Source organism: Trachemys scripta, chromosome 3, assembly GCF_013100865.1.
Source record: "Trachemys scripta elegans isolate TJP31775 chromosome 3, CAS_Tse_1.0, whole genome shotgun sequence".
In the NCBI taxonomy this organism is placed as follows: domain Eukaryota; kingdom Metazoa; phylum Chordata; order Testudines; family Emydidae; genus Trachemys; species Trachemys scripta.
Window position 1 is genome coordinate 106,666,880 of NC_048300.1, and position 17,318 is coordinate 106,684,197.

The 17,318-nt window shown below is 39.4% G+C and overlaps 1 protein-coding gene across 2 annotated transcripts in view; it reads right to left on the minus strand.

Annotated features, from left to right (window-relative positions):
• Nucleotides 1–8,713: 8,713 nt before the first annotated feature.
• The window catches only part of ENPP3 (ectonucleotide pyrophosphatase/phosphodiesterase 3), a 73,975-nt gene continuing 65,370 nt past the window's right edge, over nucleotides 8,714–17,318 (minus strand). The window contains exons 21-25 of one of the 2 annotated variants that reach the window (XM_034765645.1): nucleotides 15,770–15,905; nucleotides 14,460–14,537; nucleotides 12,749–12,881; nucleotides 10,348–10,504; nucleotides 8,714–9,025 (exon numbers count right to left, since the gene is read on the minus strand). In XM_034765645.1, the coding sequence (XP_034621536.1) occupies nucleotides 8,852–9,025; nucleotides 10,348–10,504; nucleotides 12,749–12,881; nucleotides 14,460–14,537; nucleotides 15,770–15,905 (678 nt within the window). In that variant the 3' untranslated portion in view covers nucleotides 8,714–8,851. Of the gene's footprint in view, nucleotides 9,026–10,347; nucleotides 10,505–12,748; nucleotides 12,882–14,459; nucleotides 14,538–15,769; nucleotides 15,909–17,318 lie in introns of both variants that reach the window. The other variant, XM_034765644.1, reaches the window with a different exon arrangement.

The following is a 17,318-nucleotide window of genomic DNA, read 5'->3' on the forward strand; positions in this document are numbered from 1 at the left end:
ACAGCTAGCTGTGAAAACACCTTTAGGAATTGCAATAACTCCAGGATATTGCTATCAGCACTGGATGTTTACTTATAATGTAGCACAGGATATTTTTAAAACATTATCAGCACCAGATAAGATTTTATATTTACTTCCGAATGGTAAAATTTAGGGCTGTTGATTAATCACAGTTAACTCACGCGATTAACTGAAAAAAATTAATTGTGATTTAAAAAATTAATCATGATTAATCGCACTATTAAACAATAGAATACCAATTGAAATTTATTAAATATTTGTAGATGTTTTTATACATTTTCAAATATATTTATTTCTATTACAACACAGAATACAGAGTATACAGTGCTCACTTTATATTATTACTTTTGATTACATATATTTGCACTGTAAAAATGATAAACAAAAGAAATAATATTTTTCAATTTACCTCATACAAGTACTGTAGTGCAATCTCTTTATCATGAAAGTGTAACTTACAAATGTAGATTTCTTTTGTTTCATAACTGCACTCAAAAACAAAACAGTGTAAAACTTTAGCGCCTACAAGTCCACTCAGTCCTACTTCTTGTTCAGTCAATTGCTAAGACAAAAAAGTTTGTTTACATTGATGTGAGATACTGCTGCCTGCTTCTTTTTTACAATGTCACCTGAAAGTGAGAACAGGCGTTCTCATGACACTTTTGTAGCCAGCGTTGCAAGGCATTTACATGCTAGACATGCTAAATATTCATATGCACCTTCATGCTTTTGCCACCATTCCAGAGGACATGCTTCCATTCTGATGATGCTAATTAAAAAAAATAATATGTCAATTAAATTTGTGACTGAACTCCTTGGGGGAGAATTGTATGTCTCCTGTTCTGTTTTACCTGCATTCTGCCATATATTTCATGTTATAACTGTCTCAGATGATGACCCAGCACATGTTCATTTTAAGAACACTTTCACAGCGGATTTGACAAAACACAAAGAAGGTACCAATGTGAGATTTCTAAAAATAGCTACAGCACTCAACCCAAGGTTTAAGAATCTGAAGTGCTGTCCAAAATCTAAGAGAGATGAGGTGTGGAGCATGCTTTCAAAATTCTTAAAAGAGCAACATTCAGATGTGGAAACTACAGAACCTGAACCACCAAAAAAGACAATCAACCTTCTGCTCGTAGTATCTGATTCAGATGATGAAAATAAACATGCGTCAGTCCACTCTGCTTTGGATTGTTATTGAGCAGAAGTCCTTATTAGCATGGACACATGTCCCCTGGAATGGTCATTGAAGCATGAAGGCAGATATGAATCTTTAGCACATCTGGCACGTAAATATCTTGCGATGCTGGCTACAACACTGCCATGAGAACTTTCAGGTGACATTGTAAACAAGCAGCAGGCAGCATTATCTCCTGCAAATTGTAACCAAACTTGTTTGTCTGAGCGATTTGCTGAAGTATGATTGAGTGAACTTGTAAGCTCTAAAGTTTTCCATTGTTTTATTTCTGAATGCAGTTTTTTGCACAAATTTCTACATTTGTAAGTTCAACTTTCATGATAAAGAGATTGTACTACAGTACTTGTATTAGGTGAATAGGAAAATACTATTTCTTTTGTTTTTTACAGTGCAAATACTTGTAATAAAAATAAATATAAAGTGAGCACTGTAGACTTTGTATTCTGTGGTGTAATTGAAATCAATATATTTGAAAATGTAGAAAACATCCAAAATTATTTAAATAAATGGTATTCTCTTATTGTTTAACAGTGCGATTAATTTTTTTAATCACTTGACAGCCCTAGTAAAATTCACCCGTGTGCAGAGGGAAGCACAAGGCCTGTGCACCACTTAAATATCCCATTGATGCTCTCAGAGGCTTGAACCGTGGTGAATTTCACTCATATATACTATATTCCAGGGTTTAGGGGACGGCTGGGGCAATTCCTCCCCTCGTTTTCACCTGTCCAATCCTACTTTGCTCAATGGGGTTAACTTACTAGGGTGTAACCGAAGACAGAATTTGGCCCATTAGGACCGTGCTGTGGACTTGATCCAAAGCCCATTGATGTCAAGGGGAGTCTTTCCATTGATTTCAGTGAGCTTCAGATCAGGGCCTATGTCAATCGGTCCCGAAGGTATAGTGTCGGATTTTTCATTACAAAGTAATCATTGCTGCATATCATGGGTGCTAGAACTCGGGGTGCTCCTACACCCACTGGCTTGAAGTGGTTTCCATCATATAAAGGTTTATAGTTTGGTTCAATGGCTTTCAGCACCCCCACTATACAAATTGTTCCAGCACCCCTGCTGCATATAGGAAAAAATAATGCAAATCTATAAACAAAGCTTATTGCTAGTTCTGTATAATTTATCAGCCTTTTAGCCAAGAATTTCAAACCTACTAAATGGATTTTAAAGGCTAATTTCAACCATCCAGGTTGGAATATTTTGGCATTTCTGCATCGTTTATATTTTCACACACAATCTACCCATGGATCCTAGTCACAGGGGTAAATAAAACTACCATTAAAATTAAAAGTTTCACTGAACTAAACTGCAAGATTTGTCCAGCTATGCAGCCCACTAAAGTTGTTGAACCACAGTACCGGTTTCCAGATCCCAGGGATGAAGGCACTGGCTTCTGGTAGGAAGGAAGGGAAAGAAGGAAAAACCAACCCACAGACTTTCCACCAAATCAGTCCAAACTCCAGACATGTCTTGAGTTATTCATGACTAGACTCACTTATTGAATTTAGTAGTGAGGAAAATCTTCCCCGTGACTGTCTCTGTAAACAGCAAGGAATGTTCGTTTTCAGAAGGTCTATGGACCACATGGACAACTAAAAGGTTGACACACAAAAATCTTGAAAAAAAATATACTGTTAGGACAACTGTCAACACAGTTTCTGTGCACTGGGTGTACCGGGGCTGTGAGTTGGAGCTGTAGGAATTGGTTCCATGCTAGCTGAGGACTCTCCTACAGCAAGGGATCCGCAGGAGGTTTGCACTGCCAGTGGAGCAGAGCAGGGATGAGACTCTAGCTCTTTACTCATAGTAGGCCAAATTTTGCAGTCCATTATTTTTGTGCATTGACTTCAACCCTTAGTGACTCACTGTGCTGTATAAAAGCCTTTCTGTAGATTTTAACTAGTGTAGAATGAATAATGGGGGCAGAGGGGAGGGAATGGAATTCCACACCTATTCATTCAGATTATAGGCGTAGTAATAATTCTTAACTCTCATATAATGCTTTTCATCAGTAAATCTCCAAGTGCTTCACAATATTTAATATATTTATCCTCCCAACACCTGCATACTGTACGGAAGTGTTATTATCCCCATTTGTAGAGACAGGGAACTGAGGCACGGAGTGCCTAAGTGACTTGCCTGAGGTCACACAAGAAGTCTATGGCACAGCAGGAAATGGAACCTGGGTCTAAGTCCTAGGCCAGTGTGCTAGCCCCTGGACTAGAATATTCAGCTTGCATGTGTTCAGGACCCTTTCATGTTCGCTTTCTGAGACCCCACATGAGCAGTCAGGCTCTCTTAGCACACACTCGTGTGAAAAAGTTTAAAAATAACTCAAATGCTCAAAAAATGCAGTGTGAGTTCAGAACTGCATGTTTGATTGTAATACTCAACATTCATGTATTGCTGGCTAGTTACAAAAGTTTTCCTTTCCTGAATCATAGCACTTATGACAGGTGTCACATTCCCATTCCTAGACCTAGATTCTTTGACAAATGAAATATGTACAGTGGAAAAAGTTTATCCACACTGACTCTCTCTCTCTCTCTCTCTCACACACACACACACACACACACACACACACACACACTTTCCCTTTCAGTCTTGAAATTGGGGCCTGATATGCTGAGCAGATGAATGTCCCCTCAGTGATGCAGAAGCCCACAAAGAGGACATTTCTAGACATGAGAAGGAAGTTCAAATAATCGGCCTCTGCTGGAACTGCCATCAAAGGTGCCAGCTGTGATACAGATACCTTACAACCAGGAACTGGACTAAGGTCACTAGCTTCTTTCACACATACCACCAAACAGCCATCAGCTGGCAACTCTCATGCTGAGGATAATTCACAAAAGCATTATCTGTTCAAAAACTAAGCATAAGCTGTGCAGGTATGTGTGTTTTAAAAGACATTCACGTGTTAGATTTTTTTTTTTTTTTAAGTCTGATATTTTCAGGAATAACAGATACTACAACGTATGTGTCAAAGTCTGAGGAACCTTTGAAAAACAGTTTGGCCAGTTATGAACATACAGATACAGATTTTTAAAGTGTCCATGCTTTGTGCATAATTGTACCTAAAAACAGATTTATTCTCACTTCTGAAATTAATTTTATGATTTGTCATGAGTAATTTGCATGCCTAAATCATTTTCATAGAATATGAATGTCCATTGACTAAGTTAGGAGTGAGATTTACCCTATGTTGAACATGAAGTTGTATGCTCAAAAAGATGGTTCTGCCACCAGGAGTGGCGTGGTGTTGTTATTCTCTTACATGGATACAGAAGAAGATGTGGGTGCCCAAATGTCGCAGATCGAAATATAATTATATGTTAAAGAAGATAGCTTTGTGGTCTAACCACACATTCAAATCCCAGCAGGTTTGACTCAGACCTTCATCCTTGTGGAAAAGGAGAAATTAAATACCACTGAATTTGTTTATGTGTAAGTATGGGCCTCTCAGAAGAGGCCTTAAAACAAGGTCCTATCTGCTCTGTGTGTACTTGAAAGTCAATTTTAAAACAGACATCGCAACTTGGAGACTCAATTACAGGCTCCAATATTGATAATCATGACTGACTACTTGATTGTGCCTACAAATCAGCTGGTCATCTACCTGCCATTATTCCTACAATTAACTGTACTTGCAACTGGGATCTCAATCCCACCCCCAGCCCCCCATGTAATTATCACACAGAACATTTGTAATAGCAGAGATTGGTAACCTTGGTAATTTCCACTACTGTACTCTAACTGGCTGCATTTCCAAGGCACCATATATGCAGTATGCATTTTGACCCTTGGACTCCTTCATGATGAAAGCCACTATATAAGTGTAAGATATATTACCTGTTTTTCCACATTACTGCCTGTTTTGTGCTCCTGACTCATGCTTAATTATTTGAGAATAGCACAAAAGTATTTTAGGTATTGCCAAGCATTTGGAGGGAACTGTGAATACTCAAAGTGTCCACACACAATATCTGTGGCTTTTCCGAGGGTGCTCACCTCTTCCAGCATAAAATGGTCACAAAGGGTACATCTACGCTGTGATACAGGACCCATGGCATGGCTGCGGCTGGCCTGGGTCAGCTGACTTGGTCTTGCAGGATTTGGGTGGCTGGGCTATAAAGCTACAGTGTAGATGTTTGGGTTCAGACTGAGGTCCAGGCTCTGAGATCCAGCAGTGGGAGTGGGCCTCAGCACTAGGGCTCCAACCTGAGCCCACATATCTACACTGCAATTGTATAGCCCCAAAGGCCTGAGCCAGCTGACCCCGAGCCCTGTTTTTTGGAGTATTTTTTTTAATCACAGTGCAGACTTACCCTGGTATAACCAGCTCTTTGGGTATGTAATAAAGACCATTTATTTGAATTTTTGGAGCAGATATTTTTTCCTTAAAGTGCTGAAGTGAGGCATTTAATCATGTGGCAAAATAGCAGCTGCTACATATTAAAAAGATATTCAAGTCAATTGAATTCATAGAAGAAGAAAGTAAAGATAACAGAGCATCACAGAATTGTGTTAGTAAATCTGCAGTTTTCTGACATATACAAACTGGTTTTCCCTTGATCTTCAGTCTAGAAATATTCTTTCATATGATTTGCAATGCCAAGGTCAATATAGCACAACCATTTTATGTTGTAAACCTACAACACAGACCATTTGTAGTTTTTAAGAGACTCGGGAATATAAAAGTTGGTGTATATTAAAAGGTTGGCTCAGAAATGCAGATTTCACTTATCTTGAATTGTTCTTATCCAGTTTGCACAAACCAAATCAAAGCTAATGTGGGGGAGATACCTCAATATTGATGCAAAATGAATATATATATTATAGCAATAAAAATTAAGTTGTTCTAAACTTGTTTGCACTTTTACTGAATATAAAGATTAGCTACACAAATGCCATATCCAGGATGATTGGACATATAACAATATTTATGTTTAGCTAGTAGTTACAAAATATTAAGCGAATCAAAGAAATTTAGAAGGTTTCCATTTCTATCTTCTATGAACAAGTAAATCAAGCATGTAAACATTCATGTTTGAGAAAGAAACATGAGTATGAAAGGAATGTAGGGTGTGTTATCAGTGCAACAAATCTAGGCAAAGTGGGCTCCACCAACACCCACCCTCTTGCAAGAAAACCTACTATTTATACTGGAAAAAAACTTTTGTTTATTTTTTAAATGTTATAATGACAAAACTCTGTGAAATGCATACTTGTAAATATGTAGCTAAATGTAAAGTCCCTAATGTCTTTGCTGTGTAAACAGTAAAAATGTTTTTGTGTTCCACCATGGAATCTAATGACCTAGCTAAACTGAACTGTGAAAGAAACCATTTAAGTATAGAATCTTTATATTAATGGGGAATTAATTAATTACTGACAGTGCACAAGCAAGTCCTCACCTAATTCAGGAAGACAAGAAAAGCATCATCCCAAAAATAAGCATCAACAATTTAAGCTAAGCTAAAATCAACAACTTTCTAAAAGTTATTTAATTTTAGTTCTCAAAACAGTCTCAAAAAATTCTTATAAAGAAGATCAGGAGTGTTTGGCCTTTTTGAAAACAGAATTTCATTTCCTGTCAAATTTTAGTAAAATTGTAACAATATCTCAGAGAATGAACTGAATAAAAAATAAGAGTTAAAGCTAGCTTTGAAAGTTATCTGATGCTTTCCTGCCACAAAAAGAACAAAGGCAAGTAAAGAAAGGTTGCATATGCATATGCATTAAAACAGACTGCATATGCAGGACCTGAAAGTGTCACCTAATGCCTGCCCTGCACTAAAAAGTGTGGTTGACCCAGCTATGTTACTCAGCAGTGTGAAAAATCCACATCCCTGAGAGATGTAGTTAAACTGACCTAACAATGGTATAGATAAGTCTAGGTCAACGAAAAAATTCTTCTATCAACCTAGCTACTGCCTCTTAGGGAGGTGGATTACCTCCACCTACAGGAGAAGCCCTCTGGGCTGCAGCTGTGCCGTTGTAACATTTCTGGTGTAGATAAGCCCTAAGCCAACACAGAAGGCATGAAACCAATGAAAGGATGACAACAACCAACTCTGAATGTAAACAAACCTAAAAGAGGTGTTTCCTGCCCCCTTCTCCCTATAATTCATTAACATAGGAAGAAGGGTATAGAAACACTGAAGGATACAATTCCACCCCCCCCCCCAAACAGCACTCCACAAGACAGCCACCACAGACAGATAAGAAAAACAAAGAAGAACTTAAGAAGAAACCTACTTACCCAAGGAAAACCTCCCGCAAAGGCTTGAAAATCAATTGGTGAGAGGAAGTTAACTAAAATATGCCAAGGAATTAGGTTTAAAACTCTTCTAATGATTTTATTGGAATATTGAAATGCTCTTGTAACTTAGGCCATGTCTACACTGCACTTCTGTCATGAAAACTTTCGTCGCTTAGGGGTGTGAAAAAAATGACAAAAGTTTTAATGACGAAAAGTGCTGGTGTGGACAGCTCTTTGTCGGCAGGAGACGCTGTCCCGTTGACAAAGTTACTGCCACTCGTTTAGGGGTGATTTTATTTTGTCGCTGGGAGAGAGAGCCCTCCCAGCAACAAAGAGCAGCTACTCTGCTTACTTTACAACTGTAGCGGCACTGCCGTGCCATTGTAAGGTGCACAGTGTAGACATAGCCTTAAAAAGCAATCAGCTTCTCCAGTTAATCATCAGGTGGTTAGATCAGGTATTCCTGGAGAGGAGACAGGGGCTAAACAGAGAAATAGTGGAATGTATGTGGCTTTAAGTTTCTTAATATCCGTAATTGGCCTGTTTTCAGACAGCTCCTTAAATGGCTTCTTCTAAGTAACTAATTTAACTACCTTCAGTTTCATAGGACCTAGTTAAGAGAGTTTATAGCTAGGCAAAGTCAGTAGTTTAGATTATTATTAATAATAACTAGACAAGCTTCACTTCCCTTAAATTCTTTTGCCAATACATGACCAGTTTTAAGTATCTAGTAAGATACTAAAATGAATTCATAATAATTTGAGGAAATGGTAAGTTAAGACCAAAGTATACTAAGAGAAAAGTGCCCTCCAGAGGTGGTTCACTCTCTGGGGGGTAATCACCATTAAAAGCTCTCCTCTGAGAGACATACAGAAGAAATTGTAATGGAGGTAAACAGTTGATGGTTTGTTTAATATTTTCTTTTCCTTTCTTTAATAAAAAACCGTAGCCCTGGTTAATAACTATGATTATTTTGCTTCGTCTTGATCATGGTGTCCCGTAAGGTATATAAAAGAACCACTGTGACTAAATAGTGAGAACCACATCCCTGAGTTGGCAGTAAAAAAACCCACTAGTAGGAGCTGGCCTACCAGTTTTTGTTTCTGTAGACTAAATATTTTTAGTAATTTTTAAGATAAAATTACCTGGCAGTCAACAATTTAAAACTATCCATTTCAATCCCATACTAAATAACGACAAAAGACTGAAAATTTGAGAAAAAGCATATAAAATTATGTTTCTTGTATTACAAGTTTGTTTTCTTGATCAATTGAAGAGCTGTAGTAGGTTTTTCTTTGCAGGAAACATTGATTTACTTGGATTTATTTGTCCACGTTACTGACACATGCTCAGTTAATGATAGTCTCAAATGTTGGCAAAAACGTCTTTAGCTGTAAAATTTCAGAGAGAGGCTGATTTCTGTCCTGGTAAAAGTCAAGCCCAGTTACAAGCTCCACATCTCGAATACGTGCTGCATGAGCCTGAACTCTTTCTTCAACCCACTGGGACTCTGGTTGCCCATCCTGCCAAAGCAAAATGAGCAAAGTTCAAACACTGGTTATTCCTTCACATGTTACCAAACAACAGAATAGCCTTGTATGGCATAAGGGCCTTCACTTGAAAAAGCTCTTTCCACGCTCGTCCTGGAAATCTCTGTAGTCTGGCATTTGGATGCCTGGTTTGAATTGGATCAAGTGGATGTTTTCTCTCATTCCTGAGATCAATTTACTCTACTGAACAGATATTGCTGTTTCCAATGAGTTACACTCCACTTAATTGATTATTTTGGCTGAATAGTGGAGTGTGAGAATAGACTGTATAGTATAACTCCAGTACTAGAGCCATCTTTTGAGGAATGACCTGTATTTTGGGAGAGAATTGTAAGCAAACAGAACTGACAAAGAAGCAAAATGCTGCTGATAAATGGTTCTTGACGTTTCAATGGCCCTTTAACTACAAAATATAATGGAATCACATTTCCACTTGCACTTACAAATCAGTATAGTCTTATCTACTGTCTACATTAAGTACTGCCCAAAAAAATCAAAGTAAACTAAAGTATAAAGAGTAATGGTCCAAAACACTATAATGTTTGTACTATTACTATAGATTTTTTTCATAAAAGGATGGTAACTTATTTTTCCATTATCATCTCCTTTTTACTATGTACTGTAAGTGTATCACTAAACATCAAGGCTATTGGTTATTAATTTCAATCTCAGAAGAAGCATTGATGTAAAAGTACACTATCTGATATCAGCCAAAGACAAATAAGGAGTAATATTTTCCATAGCTGTGCTGAAGGGAGTAACCCTGCTAATGCTATTACACCATTAAAATGGTCTAAGAACAAGTTTTATTCTTCAAAAAGGTGCAGTGATCCCACCCTGCAAATAGAGAGAGCTGATCTTTGTCACCTCTAATCTGTAGCTCTTCCCAGCCCTGCTACATACTCCCCACTGCCAACTGCTGAATAATAACTGCTCTGAGTCCATCAGACCCACAGGATCCTTCTTTTCTTCCTGCATGGCTGGCTAGCTGCTTCTCTACTTAGCTGTCTCACTCTCTTCAGTCTGCCTCACCTGCTCCACACCCTGCTGCCCCAGCGTCTCACCCGCCCAACAATCTTTGCAATTTACAGCTGCTACCACTCACCTGACAACACGAACAAGCCCCTCACAAGCTGCCACTAGTTCCATCCTTCACTCTTGACTGTTTTTTGTTTAAATCAAGAATGACTGAGTTAAATACACTGGAATCTAAAGACTTCCACCAAAAACAATTCTGTAGGAATCACAGCTCATGCACACACAGTGTGCAGAGACATGCACAAAATCATACTTACAGCACAGCTTTCACTGTTGTCAGGTTGATGAGGAATGATAAAAGACAAAACATCCAAGGAGCCCGCACAGTTCAGTGGTGTACTGGACTGGTTCTTACAGCTGGTCAGCACCACAAAGTAGTGGGTCGGGACAGGGATTTGTGTGTTGTTTATGTGTCTATAAAAGAACGTTAATTAAGGGGTAAGTTTGATCATCAACGGCATAAAACAGGAGTGAGCAAACTTTTTGGCCCAAGGGCCACATCTGGGTCTGGAAATCGTATGGTGGGCCAGGAATGCTAATGAAATTGGAGATTGGGCTGTGGGAGGGGGTGAGAGCTCCGGCTGGGGGTGCTGGCTGTGGAGTGGGGCCAGAAATGAGGAGTTCAGGGTGTGGGAGGGGGCTCCGGGCTGGGGTAAGAGGTTGTGATGTGTGGGGGTGAAGGCTCGGCTGGCGGTGAGGGCTCTGGGGTGGGGTTAGGGATGAGGGGTTGGGGGTGCGGGAGGGGGTTGGGGTGCAGGCTCCTGGTGGCTCTTACCTCAAGCAGCTCCCGGAAGTAGCCTCAGCAGCAGCAGCAGCATGTCTCCGCTCTGGCTCCTATGCGGCAACGCGGCCAGGAGGCTCTGTGCGTTGCCCCATTCGCAGATGTCGCCCCTGCAGCTCCCATTGGTCACGGTTCCTGGCCAATGGGAGCTGTGAGGGTGGCGCTTGGGGCTGGGGCAGCATTCAGAGCCCCCTGGCTGCCCCTACGCGTAGGAGCCAGAGGGGAGTCACGCGGCGCCATGTCACGCATGGAGCGGGGTAAGCCCCAAACCCCACTCCCTGGATGGAGCGCCAGAGCGGGGCAATCCCTGGGCCCCACTCCCTGGTGGGTGCTCAAGGGCTGGATTAAAATGACTAAAGGGCTGGATTCAGCCCCCCGGGCTGTAGTTTGTCCACCCCGGCATAAAAGATAATATACTGTACAAGCACTGAAATCAATGGGATTGTATTTGTATACATACACATCAATGCAGAATTTCACCTTTAAAAAAAAAAAACTTGAAAACAGCCTTTTATATAAATATATCTCTAGTTTGACTGAATATCTGTATAAAGCACTACTCCAGCAAGGTAAGTAGCTCTAAAAGCATTTTAAGCATGTGATTGTCCCACTGACATCAAACGGACTACTCACATGCTTAAAGTTAAGCATGTGCTTAAGTGCTTCGCTGGATCAAGACCAAAATGCACTGCACCTTGCAGGATCGAGCCCCATATTTGCATTTCATTCTGTTAACAATTTAAAATATAATTAAGTTTAAATTGCAAAAATTAAAGAGAAAATTAGAGTGGCAGGGAGGGTTGACAGTGCCATGAAGAAAATGACACCTGGTAACCTGCTGTAGAAAGCTAAATCAGTTTAGGATTCACAAATAAAAGTTTCCCCACTCCAGTATGACAGTCATCCCTGTGTCGGGCCTTAGCCTTTGAGGTGCTGAGTGACTCCTGGATGTGCTGTACACCCTCACTTCCCACTGACTGGCACTTTATACATAGTATGACTAAATGTGCAGAATGAAACATGTTTGTGAAAAATTGTAGACAGTGTTATGTGGTTGTCTGGGCATTACAGCATATTAGTTAGAAGGAATCTCCAGCCTGTCATCTAGTCCACCCTCCTGCATTACGGCAGAACTGATTTCACTATTCCCAAAACATCCTTGATAGATGTGGTATTAAGTCTAGCCTTGAATACAGCATCTCCAATGACATCAGTTCCACAAGCTATTAGCCAAGAAGGTGAGGGATGCAACCCCATGCTCTGGATGTCCTAAACATCCAATTGCCGGAAGCTGGGGCTGGAGCATAGGGGATGGATGACTCATAATTTCCCAGTTCTGTTCATTCTCTCTGAAGCATCTCACATTGGGCATTGTCCGAGACAGGATACTGAGCTTGATGGGTGGTTGGTCTGACCCAATATGGCCATTTTTATGTTCCAATGTTGCAGAGGCCTCCCCCAAAAAGTGGGCTTCCCCTACATTTCCATGGGAACCAGATCAGAGTTGCCATCTTACATCACATGCACCTGCAACAGCATATGGTTAGTACACTGTTTATCTGATAGGTGTATGTAGTGTCTGTCTGTAGGTATGTAATTGTTATGACTATTTTCTCTGTATTGCAATTTTAAGTTCCCAAGGATTCTGCCATTTTGTGAATAAGCATTATATGGAGAGGATACACTCTGTGCTCCTCTCATGGATATTTTACTTTTGATCTTTCTTGTTTCTCTTAACTTATAACACAAGTCATTCAGCCTGAAAGAATATGGCTGGAATGGTATGAAATATGGTTGAAATATGGAAAACGTAACAGCAAATATATGTGAAATAAGCCAGAGTTTGACCCTTCTCTCAGTTACCTTTTTGTACTTACTGTGTAATTTCATGAAGAGCATCAAAATGACCATCATAATTGTAATCAAACACTGGTCCACTGATCACATTCAGTCCATTCCTCTCTCCAGCATACTTTAGAAGCAGCACATTATGGAAATAGTTCCATATCTCTGTCATTAAAATGATAGTTGAACATAATTAATACCAGTTCCAAAATGTTCTACATCTATTACATTAACGAGCTTGTGATTATTTTTTTCACTTTTTGCCATAGGCAAAGAATGAAAATATAGCACATTTTCCAGGCTAAACTGCCACAACTTCTTCTATATTTTATAATTTTTTTGAATATTTCACTTTTTAAGCAAATTTTGAGGGAAACTGTTGTATTGATACAACCAAGGTCACCTATGGAAGTGTGTGATAAAGGCTATGTCATTGCAAGCTTCTCCACACAGTCCAGCGATATGGCTCAACCTGAATTTGTAAAGAACAACTCTTGAACTGAGAGGACAGTTCATTTTCAATGCCTATCAGTTCTTGGCATCTCTGCTGAGACTACTGACAAAGGTGCCAACTGGTGCTAGCTGAGATGGTGATTTTTGGGATGTGGATATTTGTTCACAGGAACTAGTCTGAGTCAACTGAACACATTTCAAATACCAGTAGGCCATTTAACTTATTTTACCTGTGTAATTTAATTAGACATTTATCTTTACAATGTAAACTAGTGATAATAGGTGCACAGTTATAGACAGTGTGGCTAAAAATACACTCTTTTCTATTTACTTCTTACTGATATACCTGTAATCTATAGTCTGCAGTAACTGGCCAGTGAGTTTTATATTTCTTGTGACAGGGTGTTCTGTCTCTAGTTATTTATTTTCCCTTCAGGATTCAGGTCACTTTGCTGTTCTGGGTTTCTTTGTTTTATGTGGTATGAGCGAATGGGATATGAATGAACTGTGAAAAGCAGTCCAGTCATTTTTATTTTCTCTCTTTTTTCTATTACTTGCTGTAGCATTTTGTATATTTCTCCTTTGTCTTAGAAAACCAGCACTGGACTATTAGACAAAACATGCATCTGTAGACAAGTTATAGCTCATGGTTACTAATAACTGGAAGCAAGGATAGATGGATGGGAATAACAGGGTTCATTATAGTTGTACACAAGCACATCTGCCTGATATGCATTTTCCAAATAAAGGTCCAGATTTTCTGGTTCGCTGAGATACTGCGTGGTGAAGCAGGGGCAGTGTCATAGAGCTGGTTACTAATTCCAGCCTGTCTACTTCTCTTGCATGGGGTCAAGAGAAGATAAAAGAGGAGCCAGCTACTCCATCTATACACCTACTGGAGATTTCCCCATACCAGCAACAGCTTTGCAGGCAGTATCTACTTCCTCAGCACCACCTGAGTGGTTCAAAGAGAGTAGTGAGGGGCAAAGAATCTCCCCAAAGTCTAGTAGTAAGGAATTCAAACACTAATATATTCCAATTAGCAAGAGGCAGTTTTAAGTAGGATTGTCCAGAGAAAAGAGTAAAGGAAATGAATACAGTGGTATTCTATGGCTATGGCTATTAAAAAAAAAAAACTTTTTAGTGCAGTTGTACTAGATCTGATAAACTGAATATGATCAGTTAAGAAAAGAATTTTTAAAATATTTTATTTTTTTCTTAATTTTATTTAGTCAATTATCATTTAATAAACTGCAGGAAAATGTTCAGTAGAACCTTTTGAGAACCTACTTTTGAATTCTTCATACATGGGGACCATATTGCTGGTAAGTAAGGCATCATATTGTTCTGGACCAGTTGCATTAAAATCTATAAAAAAAGAATGAAACATGCATTAATGACTGATCTGATATAGGAAGATGTTTCTCTTCCTTTCTCTTTCATCTGATATAGGAAGATGTTTCTCAATGTGCAGTTTATGTATCCCTGCAGACAGAGGCAAATTATTGCAGGTAATTAAAATCTCACATTAAATTTGTGAACTATATAAATATACATACATAAATACACCTCTACCCCGATATAACAGCGACCCAATATAACACAAATTCGGAGGGAGGGGTGCACACTCTGGCGGATCAAAGCAAGTTCGATATAATGCGGTTTCACCTATAACGCAGTAAGATTTTTTGGCTCCCGGGGACAGTGTTATATCGGTGTAGAGGTGTAATACATAATTATATATACAAACACACAGATGTTTGAACAGGATTGGGGCTTGTTCTGTAATACTGAAAAATATTACCCTGGGATAGACAACAAAAATATCCCTTACACCCCAATAAAAGGTCTCCCTCCTCCAAATTTCGGAGAAAAATGTAATCTGTGAGGAATGGCAGGGAGGAACCATTAGCACAAAGTATGCCACATCTATTCCCCAGGATTTAGTTTACTGCCTCAAGCCTATTCAGATTTTAGCAACCTATATATTTTTAAAAATATATGCATTGACTTGATATATTTATATTTCAATGAACTATTCTAGAATACATTTTTTTCCCACTGGGAAGCAGGTCCCCAAGAAAAGATTGCTCAGATGTACCAAACTGTGTGGTACCTTTGTGATGTGTAAAACGGGGCTATGGGCTGACAACAACTGTTTGACTGCTGCGAAACTAACCCTTCCAATACATCCAAACTAACATAAAAAAAATCAGAATTTACATGGAGTGACACCACATGGGCCAGATTCTTGACTGCACTCTGGTCTCTTTATGTCACTCTGGTCAGTTTTCATCACAGCCAGCATGTCTTCCATTTTTAAAGTAAACCTAAATCTTCTGAACTGAAAATATTTGGGTAGGATTAGAGTCGCTCTGTAGGTGGCTGCTGCAAAATATATTGACTTTATAATAGCAATTCTGCTGCTTTTGGTCAATGCACAGCCACTGGAAACCTCTATTTTTTTATTTTTATTTTTTTTGCACAGCACACGTTACCAAGCAGGTTGCTTTGGTGTTGTAGATATGCTTTAAACACAAACCCACATCCAGCTGATTAAGATTTTCTAAAACACTAGCTATAAAAAGAATCCTACTGACTGGGCGGATACAGGAACCCGTGGGTGATATTCAGGTCTAGCTGGTAGTCGGAGCAGTTTTGGCTTTGAGTAGCAGGGATTCTAACATCAGCCCGCAGACAGTCTGGAACAGTGGAAGGAAGCGAAGATGCGTCTGCCTGCTAAAAGGAAAAAGTGGGGAAATAGTGTTACACCCACAGTTGTGGCTAACCTTATGCCCTGTATGGTTTGTGACTTCCTAGAATGGTTTTCATTGAATCTTTTCCTATTTTCATAATGAATCAGCTCAATGCAAGTAATGGAAAATTATGTTTTCTGGAGAGTGTTTTTCCTTGGTCCTTCTGTTTTTCGGTAATCCAATTAGAAAAAACCCTTACCATGGTGTAAAATTGTAGTAGCAAGGCTAAGGTAGTATCTTAGCCCAAAAAGGTGACATTTTTGGCCCATTCAGCTCTCTAAAAATAATTTCACTTCCTACTGCAGGACAGTTAACATGTGAGAATCACATACTGGCTGATGTTATTTTAGCCGTATCCAGATGGGATAAGCAATGACACCAAGAAACTTTATGGGCCAGATTCTCAACAGCTATAAATCAGTACAGCTCCTTCCACTTCAATGAAGAGAGGTTAATTCACACCAGCTGAAGAGCTGACCCACGACATTTCAATTCTAATTTCGGTATTTACAACTGGTGGGATTGCACCCACGACAACACTAGAATTGTACTTTATCTGCACAACTGTATTTTATTTTTCAGCAGCAGCTCTTACTTCCATTTCATTTCTTCTCAGTTTTGTTAAGAAAAGTATTTTATTGGATATGAGGATATAATTAATTATATCCATCTTTCATAGCTAATGAGATTTCGTCTGTTTTATTGTTAACACTACATGTTGAGGTTTTTTGATGTGGTTTTGGTTTTTGTTTTAATAATCTAGGAAGCAGCCTAAGCTTTATAAACCTTTATTAGATAGAAAGAGGACAGATGTAGTGCAACATCACTTTTGATCTGTTCAAGGTGAACTGCAGTCGGGGAAATCATGCTTGTGCCTCTTTTTTGCACTTTGTTTAGAAGTATGAAAATCTCTGTATGTGTCCATCCTATGTTCTAGGTGCACATTACATTGAAGCAATATAATGTAAAGGATAAAAAATTATCCATCAGCAAATATAAGCCACAATCCTGCATTGAGATCCATTAATTTGAACATCTAGCCCCAGAGGGTGTCCTGCTGAAGTCAACAGGGATCCACATGGGTGCAAATCTGCATGTTAGCAGATCCGATTGCGGACCAGGGACACAATGAGAATTCTAACCTAAATCACTATAGTCCTCCACCTGCACCTTCTCCAAAAACCTGGGGGAAAATATGGAGTTTGCAGCACATATAGAAAGTGAACAAATACAGGCTCTGGCAGACTCAAGGGGAACCTGTGATCTGAAGTCAAGAACAACTACGGAGAACACCTTTCCTCCCCACCCACCTCAGCAGTGCTCTCCAGGGCCGGCTCTAGCTTTTTTGCTGCCCCAAGCAGCAAAAAAAGCGCCCCCCCCCCCCCCCCGCCTT